At 58.5% G+C, this 17,197-nt stretch overlaps 1 protein-coding gene across 5 annotated transcripts in view; it reads left to right on the forward strand.

Annotated features, from left to right (window-relative positions):
* The window catches only part of LOC116942085 (cell migration-inducing and hyaluronan-binding protein-like), a 50,045-nt gene that overhangs the window by 21,537 nt on the left and 11,311 nt on the right, over positions 1 to 17,197 (forward strand). For 4 of the 5 annotated variants that reach the window (XM_076066895.1, XM_076066897.1, XM_076066894.1 and 1 more), the window contains exons 3-15: positions 101 to 238; positions 1,749 to 1,890; positions 4,669 to 4,929; positions 5,080 to 5,259; positions 5,774 to 5,844; positions 6,383 to 6,478; positions 10,563 to 10,681; positions 11,135 to 11,285; positions 11,735 to 12,096; positions 13,049 to 13,258; positions 13,772 to 13,980; positions 14,894 to 14,963; positions 16,723 to 16,851. In XM_076066895.1, the coding sequence (XP_075923010.1) occupies positions 101 to 238; positions 1,749 to 1,890; positions 4,669 to 4,929; positions 5,080 to 5,259; positions 5,774 to 5,844; positions 6,383 to 6,478; positions 10,563 to 10,681; positions 11,135 to 11,285; positions 11,735 to 12,096; positions 13,049 to 13,258; positions 13,772 to 13,980; positions 14,894 to 14,963; positions 16,723 to 16,851 (2,138 nt within the window). Of the gene's footprint in view, positions 1 to 100; positions 239 to 1,678; positions 1,891 to 4,668; positions 4,930 to 5,079; positions 5,260 to 5,773; positions 5,845 to 6,382; positions 6,479 to 10,562; positions 10,682 to 11,134; positions 11,286 to 11,734; positions 12,097 to 13,048; positions 13,259 to 13,771; positions 13,981 to 14,893; positions 14,964 to 16,722; positions 16,852 to 17,197 lie in introns of those variants that run through there. The other variant, XM_032953653.2, reaches the window with a different exon arrangement.

Raw genomic sequence — 17,197 nt, forward strand, 5'->3', positions numbered from 1 at the left:
ATTGATGATGATGAAGTTTTCATTGATGATATTTGTGATTATAACGATGATAATGTTTGTCATGACGCAGATGATATTCAAGCTTCTCACCTTATCGCAGTTTGCCCGGACCGGGACCCGACGCTGATTGGCTGGAACCCGGGTCACAACCCCGAGAACCGCGTGCTGATTGGTCGAGGGAGGCGGCTGCTGCTGGTCGCCTCGGCAACCGTGCACTCGCTGCACATCCTGCACGGGGGTAACCATGGCGACCACGGCCACGGAGTACCACGATGATAATCATACAGTACTGTAGTTGTGATGATAAGGCATTGTACTGTACCCGTGCTGCCCCGTGCCTGACTGCCCCACACTGTACCGTGGTGCCCCGTGCCTGACTGTCCCACACTGTACCGTGCTGGACACGTGCCTGACTGCCCCACACTGTACCGTACTGAACACGTGCCTGACTGCCCCACACTGTACCGTGCTGAACACGTGCTTGACTGCCCCACACTGTACCGTGCTGAACACGTGCCTGACTGCCCCACACTGTACCGTGCTGGACACGTGCCTGACTGCCCCACACTGTACCGTGCTGGACACGTGCCTGACTGCCCCACACTGTACCGTGCTGAACACGTGCCTGACTGCCCCACACTGTACCGTGCTGGACACGTGCCTGACTGCCCCACACTGTACCGTGCTGAACACGTGCCTGACCGCCCCACACTGTACCGTGCTGGACACGTGCATGACTGCCCCACACTGTACCGTGCTGAACACGTGCCTGACTGCCCCACACTGTACCGTGCTGCCCCGTGCCTGACTGCCCCATGTTGTCCCGTGCTGAACACGTGCCTGATTGCCCCACACTGTACCGTGCTGAACACGTGTCTGACTGCCCCACACTGTATCGTGGTGCCCCGTGCCTGACTGCCCCACACTGTACCGTGCTGGACACGTGCCTGACTGCCCCACACTGTACCGTGCTGAACACGTGCCTGACTGCTCCATGCCGTACAAAAACCGGAGGAAGGGCCTTTGCTATTGATGCCCCCAGGGTCTGGAATGCTATTGCCAACTGCAACTTGAATCACTACCAATGAGATCTTCTCTCAAAACTGCTCTAGAGGAGTTGTACACCCCTAGCTGCCACTGCTATTCAGTGGCCTAAAATAAAATAAAATGTTTCGCTCCAGATGACCGCTGCAAAGTATGATCTTGTGTTTTGATTTAGTGTGCTGTTCTATAAAGGTGCATTGAAAAATGTTGATACTCCTGCTGTTGTGGAGTGACTCATGCAGCCAGCTATGGCTACAGGGTTTGGTGGTACATATTGTTTATGTCGTTTATTGTAAAATTTCGGTCACAGTTCCTATGATCACTGTTACATTGCTTTTATGGCTTTATTTTGGTGATTTTGAAAACGTTTTTTGGTTTGGCCATGTTTGTTTGTTGTAGTACGTAGTTAGACTGATGGCTTTAATCTAAGTTGTCTTGTGGTTGTTGTTGTTGTTTGACTTCCATCCCACTGGGATTTTTGCACACAGCGTTGATGTACGGTGCTTTTTCTGGAAGATTTTTCTGTTTTTTCCTGGATTTTTCTGTTTGGGCAGTCACACAAAGTCACTTTAAGATGTTTTCTTGTTCATGTTTATGTTTTTTGTTTGTTGCGGTTGCACCCGATGGCTCACAGGGCTATACCACATAAATGGAACTGATGCTGCCCTGCCTCTGGCTGGCCCACACGCTGCCCCCGCCTGCAGGGAGGCTGGTGATAGCGGACGGACTGCGCGAGCCGCTGGTGCTGCGTGCACGCCACGTGCTCGTGGAACTGGGCGGGGAGTTGCACGTGGGCAGCGAGGGCTGCCCTTACCGGGGCAGCGCCACCCTCGTCCTGTACGGACGGTGAGCGGCACCGGGGGCGGGTGGGTGGGTGTGTGTACGTGTGTGTGTGTATGTGGGTGTGTGTGTGTGGGTGTATGTACGTGTGTGTGTGTGGGTGTATTACGTGTGTGTGTGGGTGTGTGGGTGTATGTACGTGTGTGTATGTGGGTGTGTGTGTATGTACCTGTGTGTGGGTGTGTGTGTGTATGTACGTGTGTGTGTGTGGGGAGCGGTAGCGGTTAGCGCTACGCTGCGCTATGAACCCGGCTACCCGAGTTCGATTCCCGCTCACGGCCAACACCAGTGACGATTATCTGAACCGGTCCCGGGTCTCCCCTAGGTCGACTCAGCTTCAAATGAGTACCTGGTGCGGTGTGTAAACATCGCCACTAGAGAGACAAAGGCGGTCGGGCGTGGTGCTGGCCACCCACCCCTCGTGTGCCGTTCCAGCCTTCATAGGTGCTCGCTAACAGCACTTGTCCCTACAGTCTGTTAAGGCTATACGGGGGATCTTTGTGTGTGGGTAGGTGTGTGTGTGTGGGTGGGTGTGTGGGTGTGTGTGTGGGTGGGTGCTGGTGTGTGTGGGTGGATGTGTGGGTGGGTGTGGGTGTGCGTCATGAGTTTATCTTGGGGGTGTGACCGCGTGGCTGGTTTTAAATGTCAACTCGCACGGCACTTAGCTACCACGTGCCTGTGTGTGTGCGCATCACCCCATTATCACCACCGCCAAAGAAAGAGATCCCCCGTATAGCCTTAACAGGCTATTGAGGCGAGTGCTGCTAGCGAGCAGCACCTATGAGGTCCGGCACGGCCCACGAGGGGGTGAGTGGCCGTCACCACACCCGCCCGCCTTTTTAGCCCCAGTGGTGACTGCTATTTACGCACTGCACCAGGTACTCATTTAAGACGAAGTCGACCTGAGGGAGCCCCATGCCACGTTCAGATAATCGTCACTGATGTTGGCCGTGAGCTGAAATCGAACTCGGGTCGCAGCGTTCGTAGCGCAGCGCGTTACTCCTCACCACCATCACCCCCATCGTCACCACCACCATCACCACCACCATCGTCACCACCACCATCGTCACCACCACCATCACCACCACCATCGTCACCACGACCATCATCACCACCATCACCACCACCACCATCACCCCCATCGTCACCACTCCCATCACCACCACCATCGTCACCACGACCATCATCACCACCATCGTCACCACTCCCATCACCACCACCATCGTCACCACCACCACCATCACCACCACCACCATCACCACCATCGTCACCACTCCCATCACCACCACCATCGTCACCATCACCATCATCACCATCGTCACCACTCCCATCACCACCACCATCGTCACCACGACCATCATCACCACCATCGTCACCACTCCCATCACCACCACCATCGTCACCACCACCACCATCACCACCACCATCACCATCACCACCATCGTCACCACTCCCATCACTACCACCATCGTCACCACCACCATCATCACCATCGTCACCACTCCCATCACCACCACCATCGTCACCACCACCATCATCACCACCACCACCATCACCACCATCGTCACCACTCCCATCACTACCACCATCGTCACCACCCCCATCACCACCACCACCATCACCACCATCGTCACCACTCCCATCACCACCACCCATGAGCTCCACCATCGTCACCACTCCCACCACCACCATCACCATCGTCACCACTCCCATCACTACCACCCCCATCACCACCACCTTCACCACCATCACCACCATCACCACCACCATCATTACCACTCCCATCACCACCATTGTCACCACTCCCATCACCACCACCATCACCACCACCCATGAGCTCCACCATCGTCACCACTCCCATCACCACCACCACCATCACCACCACCATCACCACCACCCCCATCACCACCACCACCTTCACCACCATCACCACCACCATCACCACCATCGTCACCACTCCCATCACCACCACCCCCATCACCACCACCACCATCACCACCATCGTCACCACTCCCATCACCACCACCCCCATCATCACCCCAATCACCGTTACCATCACCTCCGGCATCACCACTACCACCATTAACCCCACAATCATCATGTTGGGGCAAGTGCTGTTAGCGAGCAGCACCTATGAAGGCCGAAACGGCACACGACGGGGTGGGTGGCCAGCATCACGCCCCAGTGGCGATGTTTAAACCGTTCTAGATTTGAAGCTTTCGTGACTGAATAGATCCTGACTGAATAGATCCTGACTGAATAGATCCATACTCTTTGGTTCTATTGAATAGAACCAAAGAGTATGGATCCTTGCAGTCACGAAAGCTTCAAATCTAGAATTGATAACCTCTCCGGGGAGGGCTTTCACCTATCTGTTAGAGCTTTCAACAGACAACGGGACAAGAAGTCGAAGCTCATCGAGACGCTGACCTTCCTCAAAAGATGCCGCGACAACAAGCTTAAAGGACGCGACCTGGGCTTGGCTGTTTTCACTCCAACGCTGTCCTCATGACAGCACGGTCCCTTCACCTGATGAAGGCCACTTGTGTTGTGGCCGAAACGTCGTGATTTTTGTTATTTTATTTTTTACCTACGTGACTTTACCGAATAGAACCAAAGAGTATGTTTAAACTGTGTCAGGTACTCATCGCCACCACCACCACCACCATTATCACCATCTCGTCACCCCCATCACCCTCTCACCTCCTCCATCACAATCTCACGTCTCCCAACCAACCTCCCTCACCTCCCTCGTCATCCACACCCCTCCCCCCCACCCGGCAGCTCGGATGAAGAGGCGGAGCCCGCTGACCCCCAGTTTGGCCGCAAGTTCGTGGGGGTCGGCCCGGGGGGTACCCTGGAGCTGCACGGGGAGAGGAAGCTCTCGTGGACCTTCCTCAACAGGACCCTGGTGCCCCCGCGGGGAGCCCTGGGAGACTCGGAGCGGGGACCCGCGGACTACGACTTTGAGCGGAGCTGGGGCCACAGAGGTCTCGTGGTCCACGCCATCGCCCCCACCACGGGCGAGGTGCTGTGGGTGGACAGGTGAGGGGCGAGGTGACGGGGTGAGTGGAGGGCTCGGTGGATAGGCGAGTGGTGAGTGGAGGGGCGTCTCTCCCGTGTCCGCACGTCCCAGCGACTCTGTGTCTCCACGCCGTCATCAATCTCCCCGCGTGTCCCCCCGCCGTGTCCCAGGTTCGACACGCACCGGCGCACGGAGGAGGGCAAGCGCCTGGTGTCGGCGCTGTCGCGCTCCCGGCCCGGCACGCTGCTCGCTGTCGCCGTGAACGACGAGGCGGCCAGGGACCTCGAGGGCAACGCCCGGGCTGCGCTGAGCGCCCTGGGGGCCCGGTACGCTGGCCAGCTGACATTCAGGTGCGGATGACGTTCCCAAAGATAACGATGGCGATGGTGTTGATGATGGGGGATGAATGTGATGATGAATATGGCGATCCGGCCCGGCGGTGGCGCGCTCATCGCTTTGTGCAGAGGTTCGCGGTTTCTGTCCGGCAGGCCGCCTCGGTAAATACTGCGGCGTGAGTAATGAAGCGTTCAAACGCTTCGCGCCGTCTGCTTCAGGATCCCGTCGCGTCTTTCGCCATTACTCATTCAGCTCATGCCACACAGAGACAGCTGCCACTGGGGGTGCCCTTTCAAACGTGTTGAGATGTCAGTGGCTTGTCGCGTGAAAGAGCGCTCTGAGACGTCACCGGCGTGAAGAAGAGCCGCCTCTATCGAACACACAAACTCATCCGCGTCATTACCATTGCGATGGTGATGAACTTGATGCTCAAGATCATCAAGCCGATCCTGAAGAGGAGGAGGAGGAATCTGATGAAAATCGGTGATGATTGCTCTGATGGTGGCGGTGTCTCCGTGCGTGTCGCAGGAACCCGTGGGCGCTCGTGGTCGTGCAGGGAGACCCCTCCACCGCTGTGGAGGCTCACGCCACGTACCAAGGTGCACACACCTGCACACACCTGCACACGTGTGCACACACCTGTACACACCTGCACACACCTGCACGCACCTGCACACGTGTGCACACACCTGCACGCACCTGCACACGTGTGCAAACACCTGCACACACCTGCACACGTGTGCACACACCTGCACACACCTGCACACACCTGCACAAACCTGCACACGTGTGCATACACCTGCACACACACCTGCACACACATGCACACAACTACACACCTGCACACACCTGCACACACCTGCACACGTGCACACACCTGCACACGTGTGCACCTATACAGGTGTACGGACGCGAAGGCAGCAGGGGAGAGGAGGAGAGCGCCCTTCCATGGTGCGGAGGGCTCTCTAGAATCTTGAGTCAAGGCGAGAGCTCACGTGACCCCGTGGTCCGCACACCGGTTTCCACACAGAGCACGTGGACCCCGTGGGTCTGGTCAGTGGTGATAAAAACTCCACATTCGTGTGCCGAGGGCGAGTCCGGTCAACGAGAAAGTGTCCCCCCCCCCACCTACCCCAGGTGAGCGCACCCCTGTCTCGGCCGCCGTGTCCACGCTGTTGAGAACGCGCGACGGAGCCTACTTCAGCGTGAGCGCAGTGAGCGAGTGGGCCCCAGGTGCGAGTCCATCACTCACTCACACACTCACACATCCACTCACACACTCACTCATACGCTCACTCACACACTCACACACTGACTCACTCACACGCTCACTCACACACTGACTCGCTCACACGGTCACTCACACACTCACTCACACGCTGACTCACTCACTCACACGCTCACTCACACACTCACACACTCACTCACACGCTGGCTCACTCACTCACACGCTCACTCAACAACCGCCATTCGCCACTAAGTGGCGGTGACGTCACCACGACGCTTGTGCCAGGCCATGTGCACCTTGATGCCACGTGAAGTGTCAAACGCCCGCGGGCAGGAGGTCACAGGGCAGAATCAAGTGCCACTGGTCGACTGACTAAGATGACTGGCTGATGCACCACCTGTGCCCCCTACTGTGCCAACCTGATGTGCTTTAGCCACCCGGCGCTCCGTTCGTTGTTGTGAACGTCGCTCCTCTGCCCTCCGTTGTTGTTGGAGGGCGACTACCTCCAACTGCCCAGTAGCGTCCTTCACGAGCCTCCTCCACAGAGGCCGATCTTGACACCGCTGGTACCAGTCATCGGCAAGTCCACTCAGCTCCACGTCCTCCCGTACCACATCACTCCATCTCTTCTCTAGCCCGTGCCACGCCCGTTTAGCCCCCTCGGTACGGCCGAACAAAAGCTGTTTCGGCATGCGGTGGCTGGGCAAGCGGGCTACATGACCCAGCCAACGCAGCCTTGCCTGCCGGAGGAGCTCACCGATGGGACCTTGCCCAGATCTTTCAAAGATTTGTGAGCTCACACAATCCAGCCTGGTTAAACCCAGGATGGATCGTAGGCAGGCTAGCCTAAATGTTTCTAATCGGCGAAGATGTTCCATTAGGGGGGTCCACATTTCGCAAGCGGGTAATGGGAGGGAATGACCGTGGCCGAGAAGACCTGAGGCTTAGTGCGGAGCGACAGACCAGGTAGCTTCCACCCAGCGTTACGCAACCGATTAAAAGATATTGCCGCTCGACTGATTCGGAGTGAGACCTCTGCTGTTAAACTGGAGCCGGTCATAAGCACACTGCCCAGGTATGGGAAACTCTCCACTTTCTCCACAACTGCCCCATCACCGATTGGGAGTTGTGGGGGTGGAGTGTCCGATGGTACAAAATACCCAGGCAGGTGCTTAGTTTTGGTAGGGTTGATGGTAAGGCCCCATCTCTTAGTGGCACGCTCCAGTCTCAGCAGCAGCGTCTCCAACTCCTCCTCTGAATTAGCAGCTATTAGCAAATGATCGGCATACATAACGTGGTTGAGCAATAGGGAGCCATCCCTTGACCGCACCCAGGCATCGATCAGCCTCCCATTATATCTGTACCATATGCAGATTCCCCCGGTACAGCTTTTGAAGGCTTCACGAACTACGTGGTCAAAATAAATGTTAAATAATGTGGGAGCCAGAGGACATCCCTGTCGTACCCCAAGGTGTACAGGGAATGGCTCTGACTCACGGCCATGTAGTTTTACCCGGGCCCGCTCACCATCATGAAGGTCCTTAATGATCGTGAGCAGAGGGTCAGGTACTCCAAAAGCACGAAGAACAACCCAGAGCCCAGACCTACTGATAGTATCATAGGCCTTGACCAGGTCAATAAAGCAGAGATGTAGGTCTTGCTGGAATTCCCTACACCTCTGCTGTAGCAGACGGACAGAAAATATGGCATCTGTGCAGGACCGCCCTTTCCTGAAACCGCATTGGGGCTCCGCAAGCCTCTCCTCAGCGTGCCTGGCAAGGCGATGTTGAATAATCCTTGCCAGGACCTTTCCCGGCACACTGAGGAGTGAGATGCCCCTGTAGTTGTTACAGTCTGTGCGGTCCCCCTTCTTAAAGAGGGGGACCACCAGGGCATCCTTCCAAGCCTGCGGAACCCGTCCAGTGGTCCAGACTGTTGTTATGATGTCATATAGGGCAGTCTGTGCACAAACACCACCCTACCTCAGCATTCGCTTGGGAGATCATCTTTGCCCGCTGCCTTTCCTGGTCTCAGACTCCGGATCGCCTTCAGTACTTCCTCAACAGATGGCACTTCAGCCAGCCACTCACAGGGGGTGACTTCTTCCAATATTTGAGGCACCGCAGCCTCAGCAGGGTCATCCTCACTTTTTGCCACGATGTTTTCCTGGCTGAGGGATTTTCCCTCCCCCAGGACCTCACAGAAATGCTCAGAAAATCTGCAAACCTGTTCCTGGGGGTCGGAGATTGGATCACCGTTTTTTCCTGTAATGATGGTAATAAGTGTGGCGCTGCAGGTTTCTTTTTTGATGGAGTTAAATAGAGATTTGTGATCGCGGGCCACTGAGGCAGACTCCATCTCCTCAGCAACCCGCGACCACCACCCATCCTTGGAGCGCCTCACAGCTCTCCGAGCCTCCGAGCGAAGGCTGCGGTAAGCCTCCTCATTCTCTGTCGTGGGATTCTGTAGCCGATAACAGTGGGCCTGTCGCTTTTTCTCAACTATTCTGAACACCTCCTCTGTCAGCCAGGGTCTCTGGGGAGGTCTGGACCGCATACCCAAAGCAGCCAATGCAGCTGCATGAGTGACAGTTCTACACCTCGCCCATTTACCCTCGACATCAGGAGGAGTGGGGGACAATGCCAACCCCAGCTGCAGGCGATGATGAAATTCTCGCTTGCAACTTTCATCAGATAACTGAGACCAGGCCACTTTAGGTTGGAATGGGGTCCTGGGTGTACACCCACCACCGGAGCGGAAGAATGGCAGGCGCATTTTACAGATGACAAGTCGATGGTCAGAGGGCAGATCAGCTCCACGGTAGGTCCTGGTGTCAAGGACATGGGCTCGCATCCGCTGGTCCGTCACTATGTAGTCCAGCAGATGTTCTTGCTTGGACCCGGCATGTATCCATGATGTTGTGTGGATGTGCCGATGGCGGAACAGCGTGTTGGTAATTACAAGCCCATGGGCTGCACAAAAATCTAGCAGCCTCCTAGCATTGTTATTGAGCTGATCTGGCCCATGCCCTCCAATCACTCCAGACCAGGTGCCAGCATCATGACCAACTCAGGCATTGAAGTCACCCAACAAGATGACTCTATCCCGAGGGGCCATTTTAGCCAGCACCTGTGACAGGTCATAGAAGGCATCTGACTCATCGGCTTTGTCTGCATCCCTACACGGATGTTCGTCTTCGGTGGGGGCATAAGTAACCACGACCACCACTCCTCGCCTCCGATTGATGGGAAGGCGAGCCCAAAGTAGCCTGGGGCTTACAGCTTCCCACACCTCACCGCCACGCTCCCACGCCCCCTTCATTCTTTTGTTCAAAAGAAGAGCCACACCCTGTTGTTTGGCAGTCTGCTGCCCCGAGTAGAGGACTCTCCACCCCTCATGGTGGCAGGAGCCAGAACCGGTCCACCGGACCTCCTGAATGCCACAGAGATCCAGGCGGTTCCGGTCCAGCTCCTGACAGAGGAGTGGCAGCCTCTCCTCCGCAGTGAGCGTTGGAACATTCCACGTGGACACATGAAGTGGCTTTTCGTTGTTTCTGGAGAAGCCCCGAGGGTAGTGATTCAATCTCCTGGCTCCGCCAAATGGTGTTTGGCCAGGAGACGTCATAGACGCCTGTCTCCCCGGGGCCTCCGGCACAAGCTTATTAGTTAGATATTTTAGACGTGGTTTAGTGGTAAATTTTTGAAGGTGGAGGGGTGACCAGCCTCTCGCACCCGTCCAGAGCCCCCGTTTAGCCCCTGTGGTGGTCACAGACGCCATGAGGGGAGGAGCCAATCGGATTTGAACCTCCCCCCACAGCACTGTCCACGACGGAGTTGCCCGTCCGGCACCACGAGGAGGTAGGGGGTTATTTTGCCGGACACACGGTGACGCTCACTCACACACTCACTCACACACTCACCCCACGGACTCACCAGGAGCAGCAGCAGCAGCAGAAGCGTGAGAATCAAGGGCAGCTCGAGCAGGAACGAGTCCCCACGTGTCCCTATGGCTGACCCCACGAGTGACCCCACGAGTCCCTCCCCCCCTCTCCCCGTGCCCCCACCCCCGCGCCCCCGCACCGCTGCACAGGCCCCGAGGAGTGGAGTCCGTGGCTGGCGCGGCCCGGGAGGTCGCGCGGCCCCGAGCGTCTCTTCGAGCTGCAGGCGCTCCACCGCGGCCTGCTCTGCGACCGGCCCTCCCGGGTCGAGGTGACCCCTCCCCTCACCCCACACATCGCCTCCCCCACAGCTCCTCCCCTCAACCCAGAGCCCCCACCCCACTAGCCCTACAAAGATCCCCCGTATCGCCTGATCAAACAGTTGGGGCGAGTGCTGTCAGCGAGCAGCACCTATGAAGGCACACGTTGGGGTGGGTGGGCAGCACCACGCCCGGCCGCTTTTGTCTCCCCAGTGGCGATGTTTACTACGCACCGCGCCAGGTACTCATCGGAGGCTGAGTCGACCTAAGGGGAGGCCCGGGATGAGTTCACACAATCGTCATCGGCGTTGGCCGTGAAGGGGCACATCGGCCGTCACCGCACCCCTCCTCCACTCAACCCACAGCCTCCGCATGTGTACCCCCACCGTGCCGCTGGTGCGTGTGTAGGTACAGGTGCAGTAAACAGGTAACAGGTAACAGGTGTGGACTCCCCACCCGTGCAGGTGCGCGCACGCCACGGCGCCGCCGTGACGGAGCTGCAGGCCGAGCTCGTCCTCAAGAGCCTCAAGGTGTTCGGCTTCTCGTGCCGCCCCCGCGCGCGCCCAGACTCCCCCTGCCCCCCCTACCTCGTCAGGTTCCTGTGCGCCGGCCGAGGTGAGGGGGGCGAGGGGGAGGGGTGGGGTTACGGGGGAGGGGGGGGGTGATCTCTCTGATCCCCTCTCTTCTGCACCCCTGGGTCACCTTTGACCTCTCCTAGATCCATGGCTCACGCTTCCCTGATCCCTTCTCTTGAACCCCTCTGCCACTCCCTCTTCTCCCCCCCCCCTTTCTTCTTCCCGATTCCCCTCTCAGCTTTCTCCTGATTCCCGCTACCATCATCCCCTTTCCCTGGACCGCTTTTTCTCTGATCCCCTTTCCCTTGAATGAATTTCCCATCTCTCCCCCTCTGAGCTTCCTCCTCCCTCTCCTCCACCCCTGTTGCTGTAGGAGCACAATCATCATCTCCACAATGATCACACCGACAGCACAACAATAATCCAGGTGGAAGGACGTGATGGGGTGCACGGGCCACTGCTGACCCCCCCCGCCCGCCCCTCCCCCAGTGTGGCCCCGCGTGCACGTGCGGGTTCAGCGGCTGCGCAACTGCTCGGTGCTGGAGGTGGCGGACGACGCGCGGTCGTGGCGCCCGGGAGACGAGGTGGTGGTGTCCAGCACCGACTTCTCCATGCACCAGGCGGAGCGCTTCTCTCTGCTGCCGTGCCCCGAGTGCGCCCCCCGGCAGCTGAAGGCCGCGGGGCTGGCCCGCTACGTGCACGTGGGCGGCGAGGTGGACGGCGTGGACATGCGCGCCGAGGTGGCGCTGCTCACGCGCGGCGTCGTCATCGCGGCCGAGACGCAGCCGCGCTGCTACGCCGACAACCTCTGCCACCTCTTCGCCTACGACACCTTCGGGGGGCACATTAAGGTGCCCCCCCCCCCACACGTTTGCTCTCCCCTCCCCAGAGTCCTCTCTAGGGTATGGCGATTTGGGGCGATTTCCCGGGACCCCACGCTTTGGGGGGCCCCGCGCTTTGACGTCACGGCGCCGCGGTGGCGAGACGTCATCTACCTCGCCTGCTATGCAGGAGGTCGTGGGTTCGATCCCGACCCTGATGCCTGCTGAATATTTGGAGTTTGTGTGTCTCTCTCTTTGTGGTCGCATGGATTTGTCTCCGGGTCTTCCGGTTTTTCCCTCCACATTTAGAATCAACATCGCCACGTGTTTAGAGTATTTGGCTGCAATACTTTCCACGCGATAAGCCTCTTCTGAGTGGGCCTTACCTGCTCAAATAAAAATAGTTTAGTATGGATGTGATACTTCCGGTTGAGTGTGAAGGCGTAGGGGGGCCCATCCTATGGTCGGCTCTTCCCCTCCCAATCATCTGGCACACGCGGGCAGTGCTTCAGCGCTATAGAGGCGACCAGCCAGGGTTGGTGGATCGCTCGCGGATGTTGAGAAACTCCCCGCGGGCGTCGAGGAGGGGCCAAGCCCACGAGGGGAAGGCGGTGCCGCAGGCACGTGGACTCCACCTGTTCCGTCTGCACGGGGATAGAGTGTTGCGCCCTCGCTCATACACGTGGGTTTAATTTTTCAGCAAACATGTTCGTATACAGAGGATCGCAGAGCTTGGGCAATTGTTGTTAGTTCTGGCTCCTCACCACCGCGTGGCTGCTGCTGCCTTCCCGCTCCTCGTCTGTGGTGCCTCCTCCTGGCACCTCTGAATCGCCTCCTCTCTCTCTCTCTACGAGAGCGAGCGAACGAGCGAGCCAGCGAATCACTGTGCCGTGGTACAATATGACAGTGACATTATTATTATGGCAGCTGACCCCCACCCGGGGTTAACCTCCCCTCCCCCCCGCGCCCCGGCTGAGGGCAGGTGGAGGCCGGGTTCCGCTCGGTGCACATCGAGGGCGTGGAGCTGCGCCACATGGGACAGCAGCTGCTGGGCCACTACCCCGTGCACTTCCACCTGGCGGGGGACGTGGACGCGCTGGGGGGGTACGAGCCCCCCACGTACGTGCGCTCCGTCACGGTGCGGCACTCCTTCTCGCGCTGCGTCACCATCCACGCCACCAGCGGACTCCTGGTGAGCATGGGGGGCACGCGGGGGGGGGGGGGGTGGAGGCAATGGGGAAGATTGCCCCCCACCCTAATTTAGTGGGCTGTCACCCGCACCTCCGATCACCACGGTTGGCTACGTATGGTGTGAAACAAGTGAAACATACATACATCTGAATCCGCTGGCTGTTGCTGTTAACTCGTGATTCCGGAGCAGCTGATCGCAACAGCTGATCGCGGAGCAGCTGATCGTGACAGCTGATCGCAACAGCTGATTGCGGAGCAGCTGATCGCAACAGCTGATCGCGGAGCAGCTGATCGCGACAGCTGATCGCAACAGCTGATCGCGGAGCAGCTGATCGCGACAGCTGATCGCAGAGCAGCTGATCGCGACAGCTGATCGCGGAGCAGCTTGCAGGAATAACGCGCGTCCACTCAAGCCGCACGACTCTCGATCCAAGCGTCCGCACCAGTTCCGCTGACCGCTTCCCACGTCCTTGCGGGGACCCCCTCCTCCCTACCCCCTCGCCCTCCCCCCCAGGTGGAGGACGTGGTGGGGTACGACATTCTGGGCCACTGCTTCTTCCTGGAGGACGGCCCCGAGCAGAGGAACACGCTGCGACACTGCGTGGGGCTGCTCGTCAAGCCCGGCTCGCTGCTGCCCTCGGACCGCGACGGAAAAATGTGCCGCGCGGCCGCGGCCCTTGAGGCCTTCCCGGGGTACGAGCCGCGGCCCCGGCAGGACTGCAGGTGAGGCGGGGGTGGGAGGGGACGTTGACTCCCGCAACGTTTCGGCTCGACTGCGGCCGATGCTGCGATGAGCTCGTCCGTTTGCATCGTTCCCCGGTAGCCGAGGTTTAACCGTGAGTTGGCCTCTCCCAGGCCACACGCGGCCCTGTCTGCAGCAGCTCTAGCGATGAGTCCCACACTGAGCCCCTTTCTCCTCGCAGCAGCAGGAGCAGCGTCATCAATCCCGGGCTCCTCTGGGTCGGCCACGGCCGTCTCCGGGTTTCCCGCAGGACGCGTCGGGGTGGACGATCGCCGTCACGATTCACAGTCGAGTTTTGAGTCGGGCCGCGGAATGGCTTCGGCTAAATTCCAAACGGGTTGTTCGGCTGCTGCCGCCGCCGCTGCTGCGTCGGGTGGTGGAGGGTCTCACGACAAAAAAAATGTTGTTGCCCAGAACGTCACATGGCCAAACTAAATATAATTCTGGATCAGGCGGATTGTTGTGACCCGGCTGGCCGACGCGGTGTGTGGGGTGACCGCACGGTGGAGAACGGTCAATCACGTGGTGGCCGTGGCTCAGGTGTCAGTGACGCGTCAACCTCGACCTGCGCTCCACGTCATCTCTGATTGGCTGCCATCCGCTGGGGGGGTGGGGGGGGGAGCGGGTGGATCGCTCGGAATCGCTGGGTCAGCACAGGACGCACGGGGCTCTGTCTAGCTTGGGATGGGACCCGGACGAATCACTTGGGACAGAGTTGAACTCAGCGGGGTGAGCGGCGAGCGGTGAGCACGAGGCGTCTGGCTGGCTGGGTGTGTGTGGGGTGCGTGGGGTGCGTGGGGTGTGCGTCTGCCTCCGCTGGCACCTGACTTCCACTGCCTCTACCTCTGTCTCTCATCTCTCTGCTCTCTTCTCCCTCCCCGCCACCACCCACAGCGCCGTGTCCACGTTCTGGATCTCGAACCCCAACAACGACGTCATCGATTGCGCTGCTGCGGGGTCAGAGGTGAGGGACCCCCCGAGACCACGGGGGTCGGGTGGGGATCTGCCGTGCCGGAAAGCGACGACAGATCCCTGCCTCTCCGATCTGCCGTGAGATGGGTCGGAACGCGCAGCGCGCCGCTGATTTCGCGGTGAGCACGTGACCACTCTAAACCACCAAACGCAGCTTGAACGACTACATTCGCCAGCCAGTGGCGAAGTGACCACGACATTGTTGGCTCAGCGGGTGCGGCAATCCGTCGGGTGAGGCCCCAGCTATTGTACGTCGCGGCTCCCCTTGCCTAATCACACAATGAAGCATTTTGAAAGAAATCTTATGGTGGTTGTCAAGTGGGGCCAAACTCGTAGCTTTGGCCACCAGGGGGGGAGGGGGGGGGCAAGGCACCCCCCACGCTCGTGACGCAGCTGGTACCCAGGTGAAGCCCATTGAGGTTTGGTTCAGAGGCGACCTGGCCAAATGTGATCATAGCTGCTCATCGCAGTGGCTGATATCGTCACCGTACGTGGGAAGTTATAGCATCAGCCAAATAATCTCAGCGGACGTTGATTCTCAATGTGCAGGAGAAGGGCAAAACCGGAGAAACCCGGAGAACGATTCACACGACCACCACGGGGAGAGAGAGACCATGCGGACTCCAAATATAGAGGGGTCAGGGGTCGGGATCGAACCCAAGACCTTCTGCTTATAGGCAAGGAAGGTGTACACACAGGCATGCCGTGTGTACAGGTGTTGAGTGTACACACAGGCATGCCGTGTGTACAGGTGTTGAGTGTACACACAGGCATGCCGTGTGTACAGGTGTTGAGTGTACACACAGGCATGCCGTGTGTACAGGTGTTGAGTGTACACACAGGCATGCCGTGTGTACAGGTGTTGAGTGTACACACAGGCATGCCGTGTGTACAGGTGTTGAGTGTACACACAGGCATGCCGTGTGTACAGGTGCTGAGTGTACACACAGGCATGCCGTGTGTACAGGTGTTGAGTGTACACACAGGCATGCCGTGTGTACAGGTGTTGAGTGTACACACAGGCATGCCGTGTGTACAGGTGTTGAGTGTACACACAGGCATGCCATGTGTACAGATGTTGAGTGTACACACAGGCATGCCGTGTGTACAGGTGTTGAGTGTACACACAGGCATGCCGTGTGTACAGGTGTTGAGTGTACACACAGGCATGCCGTGTGTACAGGTGTTGAGTGTACACACAGGCATGCCGTGTGTACAGGTGTTGAGTGTACACACAGGCATGCCGTGTGTACAGGTGTTGAGTGTACACACAGGCATGCCGTGTGTACAGGTGTTGAGTGTACACACAGGCATGCCGTGTGTACAGGTGTTGAGTGTACACACAGGCATGCCGTGTGTACAGGTGTTGAGTGTACACACAGGCATGCCGTGTATACAGGTGTTGAGTGACACGTGTATACACAGGCATGCCGTCTGTACAGGTGTTGAGTGACACGTGTACACACAGGCGTGCCGCGTGTACAGGTGTTGAGTGACACGTGTACACACAGGTATGCCGCGTGTACAGGTGTTGAGTGACACGTGTACACACAGGCGTGCCACGTGTACAGGTGTTGAGTGACACGTGTACACACAGGCGGTGCTGCGTGTACAGGTGTTGAGTGACACGTGTACACACAGGCGGTGCCGCGTGTACAGGTGTTAAGTGACACGTGTACACACAGGCGTGCCGTGTGTACAGGTGTTGAGTGACACGTGTACACCCAGGCGTTATTGCGTGCTGCGTGCAGGAGGTGGGTTTCTGGTTCATCTTCCACCACGTGGCCACGGGCCTCTCCGCGGGCTCCTACCCCCCCGGCTACACGGAGCACCTCCCCCTCGGGGAGTTCACAGGAAACCGGGCCCACTCCAACTACCGGGTGATGGGGGTCACAGTGGCTGGGTGTATGATGGGGGTGATGGGGGTGAGAGTGGCTGGGTGTATGATGGGGGTGATGGGGTGTTAGTGGCTGGGTGTATGATGCGGGTGATGGGCGTGAGAGTGGCTGGGTGTATGATGCGGGTGATGGGGTGTTAGTGGCTGGGTGTATGATGGGGGTGATGGGGTGTTAGTGGCTGGGTGTATGATGCGGGTGATGGGCGTGGGAGTGGCTGAGTGTATGATGTGGGTGATGGGGGTGAGAGTGGCTGGGTGTATGATGCGGGTGATGGGGTGTTAGTGGCTGGGTGTATGATGGGGGTGATGGGGTGTTAGTGGCTGGGTGT

The sequence above is a fragment of the Petromyzon marinus genome, chromosome 13, assembly GCF_048934315.1.
Source record: "Petromyzon marinus isolate PM22_M1 ecotype Great Lakes invasive population chromosome 13, UKy_Petmar_22M1.pri1.0, whole genome shotgun sequence".
NCBI classification, from domain to species: Eukaryota; Metazoa; Chordata; class Hyperoartia; order Petromyzontiformes; family Petromyzontidae; genus Petromyzon; species Petromyzon marinus.